Genomic DNA, 20,328 nt, shown 5'->3' on the forward strand with positions numbered 1-20,328 from the left:
CGGCAATAAACAATCCATTTTTAGAATAGTTTCTCACTGTTTTTTTAAGAACTTGTTTTTATGCTGGAAATAACTATAATTTTATATTGCACAGCTTTACGATAAGCTTTTTGGTGGAGACAAGATTTAAAAAATCTGCTATTCCACGTGTGATTCAATTATTATGTAATTTTCAATTTTAAAGTTGAGACAGTAGGCATTACTACTCATAAATAATGTATTTCAGCTCAAAATTTAGATCACCGTTTTAAATTAACTAGGATATAGTAGCTTTTTCCAGAGGTGTGTCAGTCTTGGACAGAATAAGCAGTTAATAACATTAATTATGCAGCCTAAAGGTCACTGGTGGCAGCAGATGTTGAGAATCCAAGTAGCAGCAACCCAACAATGAATCACTCCATATGTTTGAACATTTGCCAATAGCATTTAAATAATTTCTTTACCCAATGTAAGTTACAACAGAATTTGAGCAAGTGATCACGTGTCTTACTTTTAGCTGTAGTTATGTTAGGAAGAATATGAAATGACAAAGGCTCTGATGAGTTTTCTGGCCAAACACAAATTCATCACAATCCATATTCTTTATCTCAAACTCATTTTCTATGCGCAGCCGAAGTCAGTGAATTGAAGATGTGTTGATATGAGTGAGGAACAGAATAACCACTCTTTATGTATACAGTCACAGACATTAACAAAAGCTACATGTGTCCACAGCACATTTAGCACCATGTGCTTTATCTCTAATGGTGAGATAAGCCAAGGATGCAAGTGCCTGCTCTGAAATTCAGACCATGCCCAATATGGATAGAGTTTTCTGTTATTGAAACAAGTGTCTGGGCTTCTTTCCTAATTAAAAGAAAGTTGGACAGAAGTTATTTTATATTAAGAGACTGAAGACCTCCTCTCTAAAATAAATTAATAGCTTGTGAAGCAGAGTTTCTTCACCAGACCTTAAAAAGAAGTATCTGAAAGTGTTATGTGGTCACTGTGTGTGGTGCTGGAGGCACCTGATGGGCCTGTAATTATGTGAATTAGGAAAAAAAGCATATTAAAATGTCTGTCTGGTATAAGCATATTTTAGTGGTGGCTGCAATGACTCTTAACAGTTATCACAAAAATTATACTTAAAGACTGCCAAGATGACAGACAAGTATAAACAACAGGGTGGAATTCAGTTCAAAACCAAGGCACCTGCATTTGTGTATCTATGGACTATCCCAGTTAAAATCCCACACAGCTCAGCTCCTAAACACACGGGTCTAGTGCTACTTGTGGTGCTCTAGGGTGCCTCAGACATCTGTATGACAAGGGGTCTATAAAAGACCTGTGATCATCTGGACTATCAGTTAAAATCCAGGTAAGAGACTTTGATGTCTCAAATAGTGCTAAACACCTATGCTGAAACATGCTGAGTAAGAGCTTGATTCAGTTTAACTGTGGGTTTCCACTGCAGTTTGAGATACCTTGTCACAGTCCAGCTGGTCCTCACCACCAACCAGAAGTGCATGGGGTTCCCATAAGTCTTATGCCATATCTCCTAGCTCCACACTGTTGTCCAGGATACCCTAGGGCATCTCAACTGACCACAGCTGCATAAAATTGGCCAGTTGAAAGTATTCAGAGTGTATATTGTCAATAATAGAAGCTTAGACACCACGCCCCTAGACATCTTAATTTAGGTGTCTTCCTCTTGAAACAAATCTGACCTTTAAATATATGACTTTGTATTTTGCTATTTCCCTCCAAGATCTGGTGTTTGCAGTATGAAAAAATAATTTAAAGCCTTCCTAGATTTTTCTAAATGACACTGATTAAAAATTTCCTTTCTTGTTGAGGTCAGGATGTTTGAACTTTTTTCATGAAAACTTTACAGGAAGTAAGTAAAATCTAATCCCAGCCACCTTTTTAAATGTCTGTAAAATATTTCTGAAGTTGGAGTTTTATTATTTGTTTGTTTTAATTCATCTTATCTTTTAGTCTCAGATTCAAGTTTGGCTGGGCTTTTTCTTAATAGAAGCTTGTATGTGTTCCTGCATGATGAACGGTTACTGTCAGCATCAGGAAAGTTCAAGTCCATTGTATCTTACAATTCACAATTGTGTCTTCCATACAGCTATTCACAAAACTGTAGGTGAGGTAACAGGGAGAACCAATACTTCTTAATGTTGGCATAACACAGTCTTAAAAGATGTAGAGCAAAGAGGGGGATACAGAGACAAAATGTGTTTAGAACATATTCTTGGGACAATAATTTGCATATTTTTCATTATTGTTGTTACTAATTACAGGAAAGAAGTTGTCTTAAGTATGTGTATGGATGTGAGGGAGAAATGACTGCTAAACTCAAATATTAATTTCCTTGCTATCCTCTGAAAATAAATGCAATTTCTGAGTCCATTTTTGCACCAATACCACCGGCACCATTGCCATAGTGGTGATACTATGTCATGTTCATCTACCATGAATTGTAAATCACTTCATACATTCAGCAAGGCAGTTCTTCATATTAATCAATTTTTAAAATATAATTTGAAGCAAAATTTAGTCACTTACTAGAATGAATTGAGATCATTCTCGTCATGCAAATAAAACACAATGCCCAACTAAAATGTTAGGGAGCTTCTCCACCCTCACTTCCAATGGAGATACAGCAATATGAACTAATTCCGAGGAACTAATGCACACCCCACCATCTGATGTGATCTTGTCCTTTAACATGAATGACTTCAGACTCTCTTGTAAGATTTCAGCCAGCACAAACTGATAACTTTTCTGCATAGCTCAGTTTAAAAGAGATAAGAATACCTAAACTATAGTACCTCAGTGTGTATTAATACAGTATTTATCCAGTTGACTCAATGGATTGTTTACCTGGAATTTGGTTCTAACTTTAGAGTTTCAACCTTAGCTCCAAGGCTAAGGTAAGGAGTCAGGCATATTTGAAACTTTAGTATGAGAAAAGAAACTTTAGTATGAGAAAAGTTTCCTTGTTTGTTTTGTTTTTGTTTTTGTTTTTTTTTTCTCTAAATATTAATGATACTGATTTTCTGAAAGAAAACGGGGATATTTGAGCAGAATGGTTTGCCAAACTTTCTCTAGTGAAAAGAGAGCAAACAGGAATATTGTTTTTCACTTCAATAGACAGAGGATTTCAGTCCTGATATCCTTTTCTGCCTATTTACTGAGCTCTTAAATTACTCATCAAACAATGAAATATGAGAAAACAAGATACTGCCTGTGACTACGAAGTCCTTGGACTTTATTTTAGGACTGCAAAGAAAGTTGTCGGTTGGGGTTTGACTGTAGGTACCTGAGACCCTTCCTGTGTTTTAATGTGCTGTCCTAGATTCATTAGAATGTAATTGCTGACTATCCTTTGAATATGAACAAGGGAAATCTCCCTATATCATTTGCTGTACATAATCCCATGATCCAAAAGAATTGGCTTTCCAGAGAAATCTAGTGATAAATACATCCCAAACTCCTGTTCCCAACAATGCCCAGTAGGACATACAGCAGAAGATTTTTCCAGCAAGGACCCATGTGATAACTTTTCTCAAGCAGAAGTGTATTTCCTGTCCGTAATAATTCTGAAATGTCTTATGCTGTGATGTATGAAGGTTTATATCCTTTCCATTCATTAACATCTCTTAACCCTTGGGAATATCACAGGTAGTGAAGTTTCATTTCCCATTCAAGTGGGAAACCTGCTTCACTGTGGTTTGTGTCACGAAATGATACCATGAAACTGGACTGAGTTATTCTCTTTATGAAAGCAAACTCTACCTCTTTCCTGAAAGTGAAGCACCCTTCATATTATCTCCACTAGCTTTCCTTTGTGAAGCTGTGCAAAAGTATTTTCTTTTTTTTCTTTTGATTAGTCAGTGAAATACCTAAGGAATAATGCATCTGAGATAATATAAAATAATATGAATTACAGTTAAATTATATCATATAGCCTAACTGTAATCTAGACTGACTGAAATATACCAGTAGTGAAGAAGAACATGTTATTTGAAAACCCATGCTGAAGTAATCAGAAATGTCACCTTCTTCACTCCTGCCTAACTGATCTGTTCCTTAACTACACACATCCAGTAACTTTAAGACCAAGGAAAACATCATTGCTCCTGTTTTGTGCCTTCTGTTTTCTGTAGCTTCTGTTCTTAGTTGTTAAAACACACCATTGAGTTAGATACCCTGCTGTGATTTTGGTGTGTACTCCCCTCATGCATGCTCTAATAATTAATTAACAGAATCTGGAAAGGGGAATATGGTCCTAGTGTTCAGTGCAGCACCAAACCTCCTAGTCTGTATAAAAGACAACATTAAAGTACTTCCCTTAATGTACTGTATGTGTTTAGTGGAACAGACTTATTATTTTACACTTCTATAGATTTCATTGAATGAATTGCATGGAATGCTATAATGGTTTGCAATGCAACATGATCTAAAACATTGCATTTTTAACCCAAGGGGATCAGCAGGTTTATTCTGTTTGCATGTGCTTTCCCCTAGACTCTGGCTGCCCTAACAAGAAATTCAATAAATCTGCTTCCAAACCATCTTGCACAAGCTTTGCATGTCCAGTCTGGGCCTGAGGAAATTAACAAGCGAATAGAGCACACCATCGACTTACGGAGTGGCGATAAATTGAGAAGAGAGCATATCAAGCCTTTTTCACTGATGTTTAAAGACTCCAGCCTGGAGCATAAGGTAGCTGGGTCTTGGTAGCTGCATTATTCGCAACTCAAATTGTAATAAATGTCCACTGAAATAGAGAAGCTGTAGGTTCTAGCTTGCACTGTTTGTTTTCTGGTTTTGTTTTTCATTTTGTTTCAGTTTTCAGAAGTTGGGACTGAGCTAGAGGTCATAATAGACAGTGTCATGATGGAGGTGTTATAATGCTGCAATGATTTCATTTCATTGTTGAAAAATGCCTACACTGAGCAAACTCTGCTTCTGAAAACAACAGCCATTTGCCAGGTTTTGTTTGCTGTCTAGAACAAGCAGTTTTCTGTCAGATGACAGGTTGCTTTGGCACAAACGGTGATTGAGCATATTAAAAAACTGACACTTCTATTCAAAACATATATCTATATTTATATAGATATGTTTCTTTCATTTAGTCATAGGATCCATCTGATGTCCTCTAGGCAGCTGCTATGTTTATTACAAGTCAAAACTAATTTGTCAACTCTTTATTTCAAACATCCTTTTTTAACATCTGCTTCTAAGAGGTAAATATTGTTCATGTCTTTGCTGTTTCTCAACAGCAGTATAATCTCCCTAATTTGTATTTCATTCTACATCCACATGTAAGTTGTAAGTTAAAAAAGATAAAGTAATGGGAAAATTTTCCTTGTAAACTGATGATATGACAGCACAGATCTCAAATAATTTCATTGACTTGCATGCTATTATAATGCAGCAAGAGCAGATCTGCAATAGGATGTGTACTTAGACTGAAAAGAAAGAAAAATAATGGGGAATTGCAAGCATGGAGGCCCACTTCTCCATCATCACTTTAACCTCCACTGGAAAACAAACTCTTTTACTTGACTTATGGGAGACCAGTCCTCAGGTGCTATCAGTGGTGAGAGCTTAAAGAAAACCACTGGAAAAGAAAAATTCTGCTTGAAGTATATTTAAGCTCTTATTTCACAAACAATCCTGCAGAAGGAAAAAGAAAGGTTTGTTTTTAAAAAAGTTAACATTTTAAGCAGTTTTGATACATTTTTTTCTCAGTATGACATTTCTAATGCTCACCTGTCCTGCAATGCTTAGAAAATGGCACTTTCATTCAGTATTTCCTTAGGTGTTAGTCCCAACCTGTAAACACAGACAATACAAGCACAAAATCCTTCCCATAAAGTGGACTGAATCTTCCCTCTGTTGACTAAATCTGGCTGGTTTTTAGCACTACACTGGAGTAAAGTTTTTTAAAACTTTCAGTACTGTTTTACTTGTTCTGGTTCATCCACCTCTAACAGCTGGATAGTTACTGGTCAAAAACTTTCTTGCTTGTGTTCATAGTGTCAGGGCACTGTAGGTGTGCTCATAGGAGGATGGGGAATGCACCAGAATGCAAAGGGATGATGTGAATTAAGGAAAGATGAATTACAGTGTCCTCTTCATTATAGACAAGAACAATGTCTTGTGGGACAATGTGGGAAATGTCCCTTCCCTCCTTGTTTGTTTGTGCAACAGGTTTGTCCCAGTAGCCTTAGTGTTACACCATAGTCTACAGATGGTCATGAAAAAAATGATGTGTGAACTGTTTTGCTACAGAAAGTACCTATTTCCTCCATGTTATCTTATATTAATAGCACTTTATCCCTCTTCCTGCCCATTTAGGAAAGAAAACAAATCAAACTCATATCTAAATCGGAGTCTCATAAAGCTATTTCAGAAGCCTTTTCCCTCTGCTCTCCCCATCCCTAACCTTTCAGCCTGGAATTACACTTCCTTCTAGTCATTAACATTTTACAACTGCTTACATGACCTTCTACATCAGCATCTTGAGCTGCTCCCTGCAGCGTTGCTGAGCAAGTAGACAGTATATGTCCATGGACCTCCCATCTCACACTGCCGTTTTCATTGGCTGCAACTCCCTTTCTGCTCAGACCAGTGGCAGCTTCAAGTCAGAGGTAACTTCTCCTATGTAAAATCTTGTGCCCTCACATTTAGCCATCACACTTTCAGGCAGTGCTGCCATCTGTCTAATACTTATTTCTTTTATCTGTAAGTACTTCTCAGGCCAGACTTTACAGTTATTCAGCAGGCAGAACAGCCAGTATCCATAGCTGAGAGCCTGATCAAGAAGTGTTACGTTAACTTTGTTCAATGAGAATTGTGTTAATACTCTGTGCCTCAAACCATAGAGAAGTGAGAAACCATATGAACAATAAACTATATTTCTTCTTCCTGCATTAGTAACAGGACTACCATGCCATGGAATCATAAATCATTTAGGGTGACTTGAATAGATCTGAAATGTCGTGCTGGACTTCTGTTTAAACACTTAGGGTTTTTGGGGGGGGTTAATTGCATATCAATTTCAGACAGCAGATTTATGCTAGCAATTAAAGTACTGGTTTGCTTCTTTTAATGTTTCAAAAGGTAAAAAAAAAAAAAATTTCTAGAATCAGCATCCCCAGAACTACCATGGGAGCTAGCACACAATGGTTTACACACTGGTATATCACAGCAATTCAAGCTATTAGTGCATCTTCCCACTGCTCTCTTATCTCATTGCGCTGTGTCCTTCTTGGTGATAGAATAAATGCAGATTCCACAGCAAGCAGTAGCAGTCACATTTGCGAATGGGTGATCTCCCTGAGGCAGTATGTATATTTCCACATGAATTTTGTAATACATTTTTCAGAGGATTTGTGCAGGATCCTCACCTGGTATATTTTAGAGATTCTTTACCCAAGTGGACTAGTCACTACTAACCCATATTTTGCTCGTTAGCACTTGATATCTCATTTAGAGACCAATTCACTCTCAATTTTGCTAAAGGTTATTTGCACAAATAGGATGTAGGCAGATAGAGCAAAAGACTCATCACATGAGAGTACTTCCAATGGTAACGTGAAAATTCACTAAAGGTTTCCCAATATGTAATAGCTCATAAGGAAAATCTGACACTACTTTAGATGATTTTCCATAATTAAAAGATATCATCATGATGCTCTACCTTAATAGCAGTAACTTGGAAATATCAGTACCATGTATTTTTATACAGGATAAAACATAATAACAGGGTAGGGAATTTTACATGCTAGTAGGGTTTTTGTTAAGGAAAGTTTCCAACATAAAGATTTGTATAAAGATATTCGAACTCTTCCTGCATATTTGAATTGGGATTATAAATCAGACTGGGCTTAAAGGTCTACATATCTTCTCCAAGGTCAGCACAATGAGAATATCTAAAGAGCTTTGAATTTCACAGTACAGGTTTTCTTATGTCAAATATTAGACGTCAATATCTGAGTTTCTCTGTTTCAGAATTTCCAATGGGTGAGATAAATAGAAATTAAATGAATAGGAAGAAAATTTTGTCCTTTCTGCATGTTGTATCCTTGCAGACATAGGCCTATCTCTTTCCTTCAACCCAGAAACTTCCAGTGGCAAGAAGGTCTGCAAGAAACACTGTGGGTAAACTCTGTTTCAGCATCTTCCTTTTCTGTCATTGGTCAGCAACTGGATCTATGTCTACTTCTTGGTCTTCTCAGGAGTTTATCCATCTCTTCTCCTGCCTTGGGCTTCCTGATACATCTTCTTCTGTCTCTCCCCTGTACTGCAGAAGCTTTTCCAATGCCACAAACACCATTGCTCTGAAGAAAAAAATCCCATGGTCTCCCTTTTCATTCATAAGGCCCTGTCTGAGTCAAAGAGCAACTGTGAGGATAAGATCAAAAACATTCCTCCCCAGTGCACAAACACTTTCTCTAGGTGAACATGTAAAGCCTGGTGTATTACTGGTACTCCCCTTTCAGAGAACCCTGGGAAAAGAGAGGAGAGGTGGGGAATAAGCAGCATTACTTGGCAGAGGAAACTTGATCTTTCTTATGCAATCTCAGTTTCAGCTAGCTGGCTGGGCTAGCCAGTAGATAAACAATGCCCCCCCAACAGCGCAGGCAAATGGCTCAAGTCCCATGGGAAGCAGGGTGAGCCTTTGCCACACCATGAGCAAGTCATGCAGTGCAAGGCAGGTCTGTGGGATGGTGCAGTTAAGGTTTTCATTGCAGAGTAGGTCATCTTATGATTCTTTCTACCACTCTGTGCGGCTCTAGTTGGCTACATACCTCTCCATACTTACTGGAAGTGCCTTGAGGCTTAGTCTATCCTTCAATTACTTCTCCAAGTCATTAAGGGGCAGACTGCTACAGAAGTGCTACATTTATCATTGGTGTTTGTGCTGCCTCAGAGATGCTAACAATTTCTCATCACAATATTGTTACTGATTAGACCACAGCATTCATCCTTTTGACATAAAGCTCGACACAGCAGGCAATTCCATGTTTGTGTTTCATTCAATTAATTTGCTATAATTTCCCTAAGGACCAGTTGGGATTTCACATTATATTTTAAGGAATGTACCTTTCTTTTTTCCTTTGGTTCTTTTTGTACCACAACCAAAAATGCCCTGGTGCATTATTTAAGCAGATTGATGCAGTTCTGTTTTCCCACTCATGAAATCAGGGTCAGTGCGTCTGTGCTTCCAGCAGCAAAATGGAGTTGCCTGTGAGCACCATCAAAAGTGATGTCAAAGTGATACTGCTTCTGCCAACAGCAGACACAGGGTATTATCACAGCAGAGGAGTCAAAAATGAGGGACACCAACAAATAAACCCCTTCTCATGCTCATAACAAGTGGAAGCAGGGAAGAGAGAAGCCATTTTCCCATTTCAGGAGCTTGAGACTGTTTTGACCAGATGTTTATAACTGAGATGAAGTCCTTACTGAAGGTCCATGTAGTGAATATAGTCTAAGTCTAGACAGGATCTTCCTTCAAGAACAGATTATCTATAAAACACAGTTCATAACTGAACTCTCTCAATGTATGTTCCTGATACATTTCTCAATCGGTTTTAATTTTTCTCTGTTATATTGCTCTCTAGGCATTTATAACTACATTTTGCCTTATTTCCAGATTGCTGGAGAAAGATTCTGATATCTGATATCTCTTTGACTCTGGTTTCCTTTTGTTCTGCACATGTAACTCTTAGCTCCTTCAAAAGTGCAAGAGATTAAATAAAACGGAGTTATTGTTCAGAGGAAAAATTACTTGGGCAGGCATCTGTGGGATTTTTTTATTAGGTGAAGATAATTTATTGGCATCAGTATAGGATAAAGAGATTTACAAAAATATGTCTATGGACCAATCTTCATCTGCTGTAAACAATTGGAGTTTAACTGAATTAGCAGTGATAAATACCAGCTAAGGATTTGCATAATGTTTCCACTTTAACTGATCCACTGTGATTCACCGATGTATCTGTTACTCCTTTTCTTGGTAACTCACATAAAAGGGGAACCTGCTAGCATTTTCAGTAGTTTGATGTGCTAGAGAAAAATACTTTTGCAATAAATCATAATAATAATGCACATCAAAAGGTCTTTTACATAATGATACCTTCATTTTCTCCTCGGAGAATGCCCATATCGCCAAGTTTCTGCACAGCCTCCGGATAAGTTAGGATACAAAGATCATGACCCACATTCCAAATAGTCACAGAATGTCCCAAAGTATATACTTCTCTTAAAAAAAGTAAAAAAGAAGCCAGAATGGCCTCAATTTGGGAAGAATGAAGACACCTCTGTGATGTCATGCATGCAGAGTTGCAGCTAACTTCAGTGTTTGTCTTCAGGTGAGGAAACTCATGATTCCTCTGATTAAGCTATTAAGTATTTAGTATTCTACTCAGCAGCACAAGTCCCTACTATCTACCTGGGGATTTTTAAAGCAAATAATTTTGAAAAAGAGGCAACCAAGTAAAACAACTTTGTATTGCAAATTATAGAGTTTTGCTCTCTTGGATAAAGTGTTTTACCAGCTTATTAATGATTTATTTGATGCGTTTCATTTCAAGTGTTTTGATTTATTAGCTCTTCCTTCTAATTTCCCTAAAGTCTTCTATATACATCAGTCTTTATGAAACTACTGCATGGGTTAACAGCTAATTTATTCTTCTTTTTTTTTTTTTTTTCCATTCTAGTATTCTCAAATGCGGGATGAAGTATTCAAATCAAACTTGGTGTGTGCATTTATTGTTCTTGTATTTATTACCGCTATCCAAAGCTTACTTCCTTCTTCCAGGTAAATACAGAAATATATCTCTATATATCTGAAGGCGTTCTTGGGGAAAGAGTGGGATAACATTTCAAGGATTGACATGGGATGAGCCAATAAAATCTGCTTGTTCCTCAAAAGTGTTTGGAAATATTTTTTCACTTTTTTTTTCCCAATATTAACTGCTTTCATGTCACATTATCTGCAGCTACATGTTTTCATGTGAGACAGCAACATCTACTGACATTATGTTGTTATGTTTTTAAACAGAATCCTCACTGAGACAAGTAGGAACTTTGGGTTTAAAAAGTTTGACATGATATGGCCTGCTGCTTCCGGTGTTGAAGTAAAAAATGATCCAGACTTATAACAGTGCCTCTTTGCTAAGTGACTGGTAATCACTTTGGGAATCAGTGATTGTTCTGGTTTTGTTTCTTACGTGATACATAAGAAAATTGTACTGTTGTGCTTTGTTGCTGATGATACGTATTACCCAGCTGGTGAAAGCAATCTTGTGCCATTAAGAAACAAGGAGGTGATGTGGGAGATCTTTTCCCACTTCTGCTTTTATATGGGGCTGACCAAGCAACAACTTCCTATCAAGGTGACAAAAATGTGGAATAGCTGAGACCTCTGTGTCCACATGTTTCACACAGTCAAACCCATCAACTGGCATTTTTGTCTACTATTTAATAGTGAGAATACAAGAGTGTGTACAAGGACTAAGGTCAGTTTTGTAGCATCATAGCAGACCAGCAGAACACGTCCCAGATCCCATTTGGTCTTTGACAGAGCACGTGCTAAAATGGAAATGCCCAGCTGAACATAATTCATAGGTGTTTTCTAACACTCAGATGAAACTTAATTTATGGCTGCCTGTAGAATAACCTAGAAAATACAGTATTTATATAAGAAATAAGACACTTATTCTGTTACAGTAATGCAGCAATATTTCTTGGATCATCTCTGGAAGACCTAATTCACCTTGTTTATGTCTAAGACTATCAAAATAGTGGTTAGATGCAGGCAGGCAACTGCACTCTGCAGCAGTGGTGTCCCATGTATTTTGTAGTTCTCAGCTGGGGAAGTACCCAGAGTAGTATGTGACCTTCTGCTGTTCTTTATGTGTTGTATTGCTCCGATACTATTAAGTTCGGGGTTTTTTTTTAAAGTTCTTTTCCCAATACACATTCAAAATTCTCCACTTCTGGTAGCTGTTATTTTTATTTTTTTCTCAGTATGTACAAGAAGATTTATGGATCTTATTAATAGAACCTGTTTTCCAAAAAGATTTCTGTTGCTATATCAATCACTGCTATGTTAGAAAAAAAAAATGACTTTTTTTCTACTGCACAGATTCATCTTTGTTAATTCTCACGAGACTGTCTAGTGTCATTGGAATTAGGGGAGAAGGAGTCACATAACCACACTGCCTTCAGCTGTCTCACTTCCTGGTTTCCCATCTTGCACAGTAGTCTTGTGTTTTTCCCTGCACTTCAAAAATGCTTTGTGGACTTTTTTGTCACTGAATGTTGAAGAGGCTGTAAATATAAATAGATTCAAATAAAGATTAGATAAATTCTTACAAGATCAGCAGGGAAGATATTTAGGGAAAGGATATTTAGTACTACCCCTTTTATGAGAGAAGATTTGGGGCCACATGTGTGCTTTATGACAGTTCTTATGTTCCTTCAGGAGATGAAGATCACTGTCAAGGTTTAAGAAGGCAAATTTTGGTCTTATTTTGTCAAGTTCTGATACTCTGCTTCAAGGAATGTGTTTCAGTCTTAAAAAAGCATGCCTATTAAATGAGCAGAGGTCAGCAGATGAGCAACCCTAAAATAACAGGATGAGGGGCTTTGAGTGGGAAAGTTTCAGTATGCTTAAACACATTGAATGAGGAAATAATCTGGAAGTTCAGATTTCCTAAATTCCAGTTCTAAAAACAATTCGAGGTATGAGCAAATTAACTATCACAAAGTTAAGCAGGAGTTGGATTCAGAGAGTCTTGGAGATAACTGCATGCTCATCTGTTATACTTCTAGTAGATACCAGAGAAGTAAACTACCACAGTGGAAGAGCATGGACATCATTTCCATGGAACAACTAACGAACTATGATTCACACTCCTTATGGTAACTTACCCATTTCCCAACAACACAGTTAAGTGTCTTTCAATTAATGCTTCAGAGATCTGTTGAACAAGGATGGAATTTTATATTTGCTTAAGTGCATGTTTTAAATATTTTTCTGAGCTGAGTCTTTTGGGGATTTCTGGAAATTTGGTGAAAGAAAACATTATTTAAATCATCATAAAACATATCCTACTAAGGATCTTTAGGGAGTTTCCCAGATAGGTTGCCTCAGTCTGTGTGTTAAAGAAGGGAATCATCTTTCTATTAATGCATCTACCATGTATGGGAGTTTCAGAATTTTATCTCAGTTTATATCTGTCTCATGAAGGATAAATATTTGATCCATTCATACCTTTCCCTGACTGGGCAGGCACATCATTGAATTTAAAAATCTTTGCAATAGTTTTCATTCTTTGAAATATTGAGTTGGGGAAACTACTCTAAGTGACATAAATTAATGCCATATTTCTGCTGTAATTATCCTCTATGAAGCCATTAAGTTACATTGACAACCTTGCAGTGATTCATCTTCTCCATCTGAGAGGCCCAGGAGTTTGATTCATTTCCTGAAATGAACTTTCTATATGCTCACATGGGCAATAGATCATACTAGAGTAGACTGCTGAATTACTCTTATTTCTGTTAGTTTTTCGCTGGGTTATTCTTGTGAGGGAAGAAAAACAGGTTTAAAACTGTTCTTCATTTAAACATCTGCATCTAAATTTTCCTTCAGACACAACTCTTGATTTGTGACTATACACAAGGAAGAGGGAAGGCAAAAGCTCCATTTCATACTTCACTTGATCTTGACAGTTAGGGAACCCCTAGAAAGAAAAGCATTTGGTCTTGAATTTCTTCTTGAATGAAGAGGGGATCCAACCCAAGTGTCCTAGTTCTGGGAGAAGTTAACGGACAGAAGGATATTATGGCTGTTTGTTCCTACTCCTCTGAACTCGGCTATGTCTTCTGCTGTACTGGATACTGTCAGCATGCTGCCAACAAAATCTTAGCACAGATACTGGATTGATCCTCTCAGAAGTCACAGGTGTGTGGACTTCAGTTTTGGTTTTATGTCAAGCAGTCTTAGACAAGAGACAAACACATCAATGTTCAACCGAAGAGCTACAGTGGAAGAATTTTTGTTGCCTATATATTTATTATGAACAAATGCAAGGCCATGGTTTCTCAGGCACCTCATCAGGTTATGCTGTATGTTGAATTGATACCCCAGGCTTAGGTCCCTAGATACTCCCTTTATAGTACCTAAATTCAATAGTACTAGGTTTTACATGTAGAGTTTGGCAGTCCAAAATAAGAACTCATGTACAGTGTCCTTAGGTCTGAACTTTGGAGGCTTGACCCTAATCTTTTTGAAAGCATTAATTTAGTTTCATTTAGAGCTGGGTCTGCAGAATTGATAGGCTACATCTGCATATATAGACTGTCTATATATATCAGAGATATAGATAGAAACTATCAGTTCCAAAGAGGATCTCAGTCATTTGGCTTTGAAAAGCAAGAAGACTATTGCAGAATGCTGCTGTAGTGTGGGCAACAAGGAATTAATCTTACATAACTATCTATCATTTTCTAAACCCTGGGTTCAAAGTATAGCCAATGGAGAATGGGTCAATCAGTGGATCTGAATAAATCTAAGACTGCTGAGCAGTAAGATAAATTGTATCCTAAACTACACAGCTCTCTTGATGAGCCCTGCTGACTCCCTTGACTACTTCTCCATGAACATATTGTCCAGATTTTCCCTGGCTTTATTGATTGTCTCTCCCTTGGCTTTCTGTGTATTTTCACAGACAGAAGATGCTCTCAAGACATTTTTGTATTGTGTTTCTACTTGGTAGCCTTGGGAATTTCAGGAAGTCCTGAGACTCTTCCCACAAAACTTTTAGTCTCACAGGATGAAATATGTGGCTCCTCTGCTCCAGTCTTTGTTTCCTCATTATTCACTCTTTTCTTCATAATACAGTTTGTTTTTACTGGCTACATTGTTCCTTCTTTCAAAAGCAAGCTTTAACTTCTGGGTGAGGCCACTGGAGAGGATGGGACTTTTTTTGGGAAGCTCTACTGTGTCCTGTATTCGAGACACACACAGAACTCTGACAAAGTTTGTTGGAGTGAAATGCTGACCCAAGTGTAAGATAACATGTCATACAAGTGGTACATCATCAGAACAGTGTCAAAGCTAATATTACCACATGGAAGATCTCAAAGGAAGTTAATGTGTAATTCATCTTATGTAAGTTCATTAGGAAACAGAACTTCCATTTTGATATTTTTCAACATTTTATTTCAAAATATTTTGTAATATAATTTGGTACTACAAAAAAGCTCCAAACATCTTTTGCATATATATATTACTTATAGCAGTTCAGACACATTCCCAAAGAAAAACTCTCTGCTAACTACAGCCTCACTTTGTGTTTGTTATCTGTTTAATCCATTGTCTTTTCTGGACTCTTACACTGCAAGTCTCATTAATTTTGAGGTTCTGAGATTAGGAGCTGTACATATAAGACACAGCTGCATTACTGTAAATTATTCTGAGGCTTGCATGCTGTTTTCAAAATCTTATACCTTGATCACACTTCTGTGTTAGCTTGATTAATTTTAGTAGGTAATAGACAAAAAAGTTTGAAGTAAAATGCATGTTATTCTGTCCTGATACTTTAAGGGAGTTATTGGCCCAGAAAGACTGCTTGGATGATCAGAAAGGAATAATGTTTATGCAAATATTGCATTTAAAACAACATCAAATGTAATGTATATGAATCTCTATCATCATCACAGCTGAATTAGGACATTAAAAATGAGAACATTGTTGTAAAAGATATTTAAAATTAAGCAGGCTAAAGCATACAGGAGTACAGTTCTGCACTTAAATCTTTCAGACTAAAAGACAACTTTATCTCATATGTTATTTCTGGATTTTCCCTCAACATGACCAACATTTCCCTGCATATACCCTGACTTATGCTTACTTTTTTCAAAAAAGAATATCCTTTTGAACATAAACATTTTCATTTCTCTTGTTTTCTCAAGGTATTTTCTACAAACATCAGTACTGTGAGGAAGATGTACTCACAGTTTTCACATAAACTAGCCAGTGCATCTTTTGTTCTCCTTGGGACAAATATTTTGGACTCTATCCATCTGCTGCAAACATGGCCAGAACTAAGAAATGCCAGTTCCTGCCCAGACTGATTCTCAAGCATTTTCTTCTATGTCCATGTATCCTCTCCTACAGTTCAGTGTAGTTTCCTCTTCCCATTAGTTACATACCTATAAGATTATGGTGAAATTTTTTAGAGTGAAAGTTTTAGTTAATAGGCTCAAACCACAGATTTGAATTCAGATCTGTGTGAGTTTAGAATTTGCTCTTCTAAAGCCAAATTTAAATAGCCTGAAATCAAGGGGAATGTGAGGTAGGTTGAAATACAGTCCATTTAGATTCAGGGAGTGGATATGTCTGACCTACCAAAAAATGAGGAAATAAAATCTATGTTAATATTTCCACTTCTATTTCCACCTTGCACCCTTAAATTTGTCTTGCCAACGAGAAGGATAGGTGATGTGTAGCAAAATCTGAAACTTCATGTTTTTAATAAGACAAAACATACATATTTTTACAGAAGGCTTAATAACCAGAGTCAACTTACCTACATTCAGCCACCTCAAAGTGCAGAAGTCTTCCTGGATCCCCTTGATAGTCCACTTTCAAAGATTTTTTTTTCTGTGAGACATTATGATTAAATCACTGCAGTGTACTGGCACGTATACATCTATGTTACTGGAAATTTTAATGTCTTAATTCAAAACCTCAAGTTTAATCACTCTCCTTATAGCAAAAAGGCAAAGGAAAACAGAGTGTAGAAGGGAGAGCTTTGCAGCAGCAGTGGGGTTACTTTTAATTTGCATGGGTTTGATCTTTGGGAAAAGCGACACAGAAGGACAATGACTGGCACAAATCAGGACAAAAAAATCTTGACTTATGAAGTGTTGAGAGCTTTCTTCTCAGCGAAGTAAAATGATTTACTGCTTTTTCCAACCATGTCAGTTACTTGATTGACTTCAGGTCCCAGATTTAAACAAGAAAAGGAATAAAATTAGAAAAATATAATGGAAGTTGAACCAGGAGATATTATGGGGTTTAATGGTCTATTCAAAAGATTTGAAGTGTCTATTCTGTGTACACACTTAACAATGCTTGATTAAGGATCACATTTGCAAGGACAATGTTTATAGAGTATGCCAAAGAACATGTTTTATTTAAATATGTTTGGATCATAGAAAACTTTTTCATATGCTCTATATTTTAAAGGACTTCCATGAAAACAGAATATCAATCCTTTTGCATTTTTAGAAACCAATGAGATTCTTAGCTGCAGTTGACCCACTAAGAATTAGGAGGGGAATCTTGCATTTCTCTAATTATTATATCCTGGTTTATATCCAGAAAAGAGGCTGCACTATTGAATTCACTTTAGAGTCTATGACCCTCAGTATAGCATGAGTTTAAGACAACAGTGTTGTGCTGCATACAAAATAACACTACTAAACTGCCCCCAAACTAGTGTACTAGAGTGGGAACCAGCTCATACATAAGTGGCATCAGGATCCTACAGGTTGACTAGATTTGTTCTGAAAGAAACTTAAGGGACAACCGAGACACAAAAGAAAGAACATTCCTGCCACTGAGACTCTATATAGACAGAGAGAGGCAGTGGCAATTATTTCCTTGGCTTGTTTCTTCAACAGCATTTTCTCAGCAAGAAACCATGTGAAGTAATGGCAGACCTATGGAACATGAGCAAATCTTTGCTTTCTCTGGGTTTTTTCCTAGACTAATTGACTCAGATTTATGACAACTGATTTTTCCTAGTCTTAACTGTTTACACATTTATTTTTATTAACAGTGGTATTGTGTTGAGGTTTAATGATAGGTTCTCTTTTTTTTTTCTTCCCAGGGTGATACCAATGGTCATTCAGTTTTCTATTCTGATTATGCTGCACTCCGCTCTTGTGCTAATCACTACGGCAGAAGATTACAAATGTTTACCCTTAATGCTGCGGAAAACTTGCTGCTGGATTAATGAGACCTACCTGGCCAGGAATGTCATTATATTTGCATCCATTCTGATTAACTTTCTTGGAGCCATCATCAATATTGTAAGCTTATAGGGAACTAGGGAATATTATACAGGAAAAGATGATTTATGAATTATTAAGCTTGCTGCGGGACTTGCTAACTAATGTGTTTATAAGCCAGCTATAATTTAAACATAAAAGGGAAAGTACCACTGCTTCAGGAAATTCAATCTGTTGCTTAAGCTATGTATTTCTAAATATCTAATTATTTCTCCCTTATGAGAATCATCTATTTTTAAAACCCTTTTGCTACTTTCTGTTCAATATATCTATACTTTGAGGACCATTTGTAATTTTCTGACATGCTGATATACTTTTTTAAAGAATGTCAGTGCAAGTAATGCTTATAGATGTTAAATTCCTCATCTCACAGTTCTCCCATTAATTAGATTACTAAAAAAATGAGGAGTGTAAACAAACACAGACAATACCTTTAAAGAAAGGATGGAGCAGGTCAAGCTGAGACAGTAACCACAGCATGTAAGAAGTTAAAAATTGAAAATTCTACACATACCTTGCCTTGCTCATTTAGTGCTTTGACAAACCCCTTTTGTCCAGATTCACCTTAGCTGAAGTACCAGACCATGGGCATTGTCACTCTCAGCTTTCTTTATAGTCAGTGCAGACCAACAGGCATCTGCAAGGATTTCTGTTGATCATACTGGTCCCAATAAAGAGATTTTTCTCTCTCCACTATCCACATAAGTTTAGTCTGATTTGACTCCTAATTTACACATCTCCACTAAGACTCTAAGGTGTGACAAATCTAGAGCAATGTTCATCAGTATATCTGTGAGGAAAGGCATGTACCAAGCTTTGCTTAGCAGCTGTAGTTAGATAAAAATATTGGTAATTGAATGCTGTGGGGCTGGCTCTATACAGTGTCACAGGGTAAGAGAGTGGGGTCTTATATGCAAATAAATTAGAGCTCTGATTATCCTGATGTCTTCAGAAATATGAGACAGCTTTGCCTGAATTAGGCAGATTATCATGTCAGACAACCTGGCAGGTGTTGAAGCCTGAGCCAAGAAGAAGGCAAATATCTCACCAATAGATTAAAAGTAACATTTTCATCACTCTTTCCTCTTGTAAGGTACCTTTTGACTATGGATGTAGCAGTGCTTTTTCATCTGAACTTTATTCTTTGTAAATATTTATTTCCTTCTAGATGAGACCAGGAAAGCATTTAGTGACAGTAATAACAATAGCAACTATAACAACACAACAACAACAATAATTATCCTGCAATAATAATAATAATTATGATTATATCATTAAAGTATGCTGAAGTCTGATACTTCAAGGATTTGCTTCATCTTCTGCTATCAGATACGAGATTTTATTACATTCTATTGCTGTCATCCTTCCATGACTGAATTCCAGTTGCCAATATGCAAGGACTCAACATATGTCTGGGTTTTTTAGTGATACCATGCAGTCACTGATAAGACAGTTAGTTGGAGAAAGAAGAATGTAGTCACTGATTACTCTCCTTACAGAGAAAATATAAATATGGTAAATGACAGGAAGTTCAATAAGGCTGAAAACTTCCTGAACATAAGTACAGAGGTACATTATATTATATATCACTAAGGAGTGTTGTAAAATTTAGAGTTTTTTAAATCATGTTTCAGAATATCTGTCAGGAAAGATTTTGGTAGAATTAATCTTGCTCTTGAAACAAGATGATCTCTAATGGGCTATCAATATCCAATTTGTTATGGATATGAAAATAACAGGATTTTCCCCTGACTTGTTGTGGATTATTTTTTAGAATTGTGTCCACTGCAATCTTGTGGGATGGCTAATCCAAAAACAGTTAAAAGAAACTCTTTTTACTGTCATACCAGTGGGTTTCTATAAAGCAATAAACAGTTATATTTATTATCATATATTTAGAATGTCAGTGGCTTGAGTCACTGTGTCCTGACCTCTACAGGAAATCGCAACATTCATATAACCTCATTATTTCATATGTCAAAATTCTGCTATAATAATAGTTTGCTCAGGAGGCACCTGCATGCATTTAAGAACAGGTAATGCAGCTCAGCCTTGCAGCTATATGTGTCCACTGAGTTCAAATGCACCCAGCTGGAGGAAACTAATACTCAGATGCTTTCTAACAAGAGCTGTAAGTCTCTGGTTGCACCAGGGCAGCAAATGAGCCTTGTGGTTCTTTATATCAAGTGCATTCTTATTGTTATCAAATTAGAATAAATTTTCTGATCC

At 36.8% G+C, this 20,328-nt stretch overlaps 1 protein-coding gene across 2 annotated transcripts in view; it reads left to right on the forward strand.

Annotated features, from left to right (window-relative positions):
- Positions 1 to 20,328, forward strand: part of ADCY8 (adenylate cyclase 8) — a 139,042-nt gene that overhangs the window by 91,946 nt on the left and 26,768 nt on the right. Inside the window, exons 8-10 of one of the 2 annotated variants that reach the window (XM_074840604.1) lie at positions 4,519 to 4,716; positions 10,728 to 10,828; positions 17,919 to 18,120. In XM_074840604.1, coding sequence (XP_074696705.1) covers positions 4,519 to 4,716; positions 10,728 to 10,828; positions 17,919 to 18,120 — 501 coding nt within the window. The remainder of the gene's footprint in view (positions 1 to 4,518; positions 4,717 to 10,727; positions 10,829 to 17,918; positions 18,121 to 20,328) is intronic. The other variant, XM_074840700.1, reaches the window with a different exon arrangement.

Source organism: Strix aluco, chromosome 1, assembly GCF_031877795.1.
Source record: "Strix aluco isolate bStrAlu1 chromosome 1, bStrAlu1.hap1, whole genome shotgun sequence".
Taxonomy (NCBI): domain Eukaryota; kingdom Metazoa; phylum Chordata; class Aves; order Strigiformes; family Strigidae; genus Strix; species Strix aluco.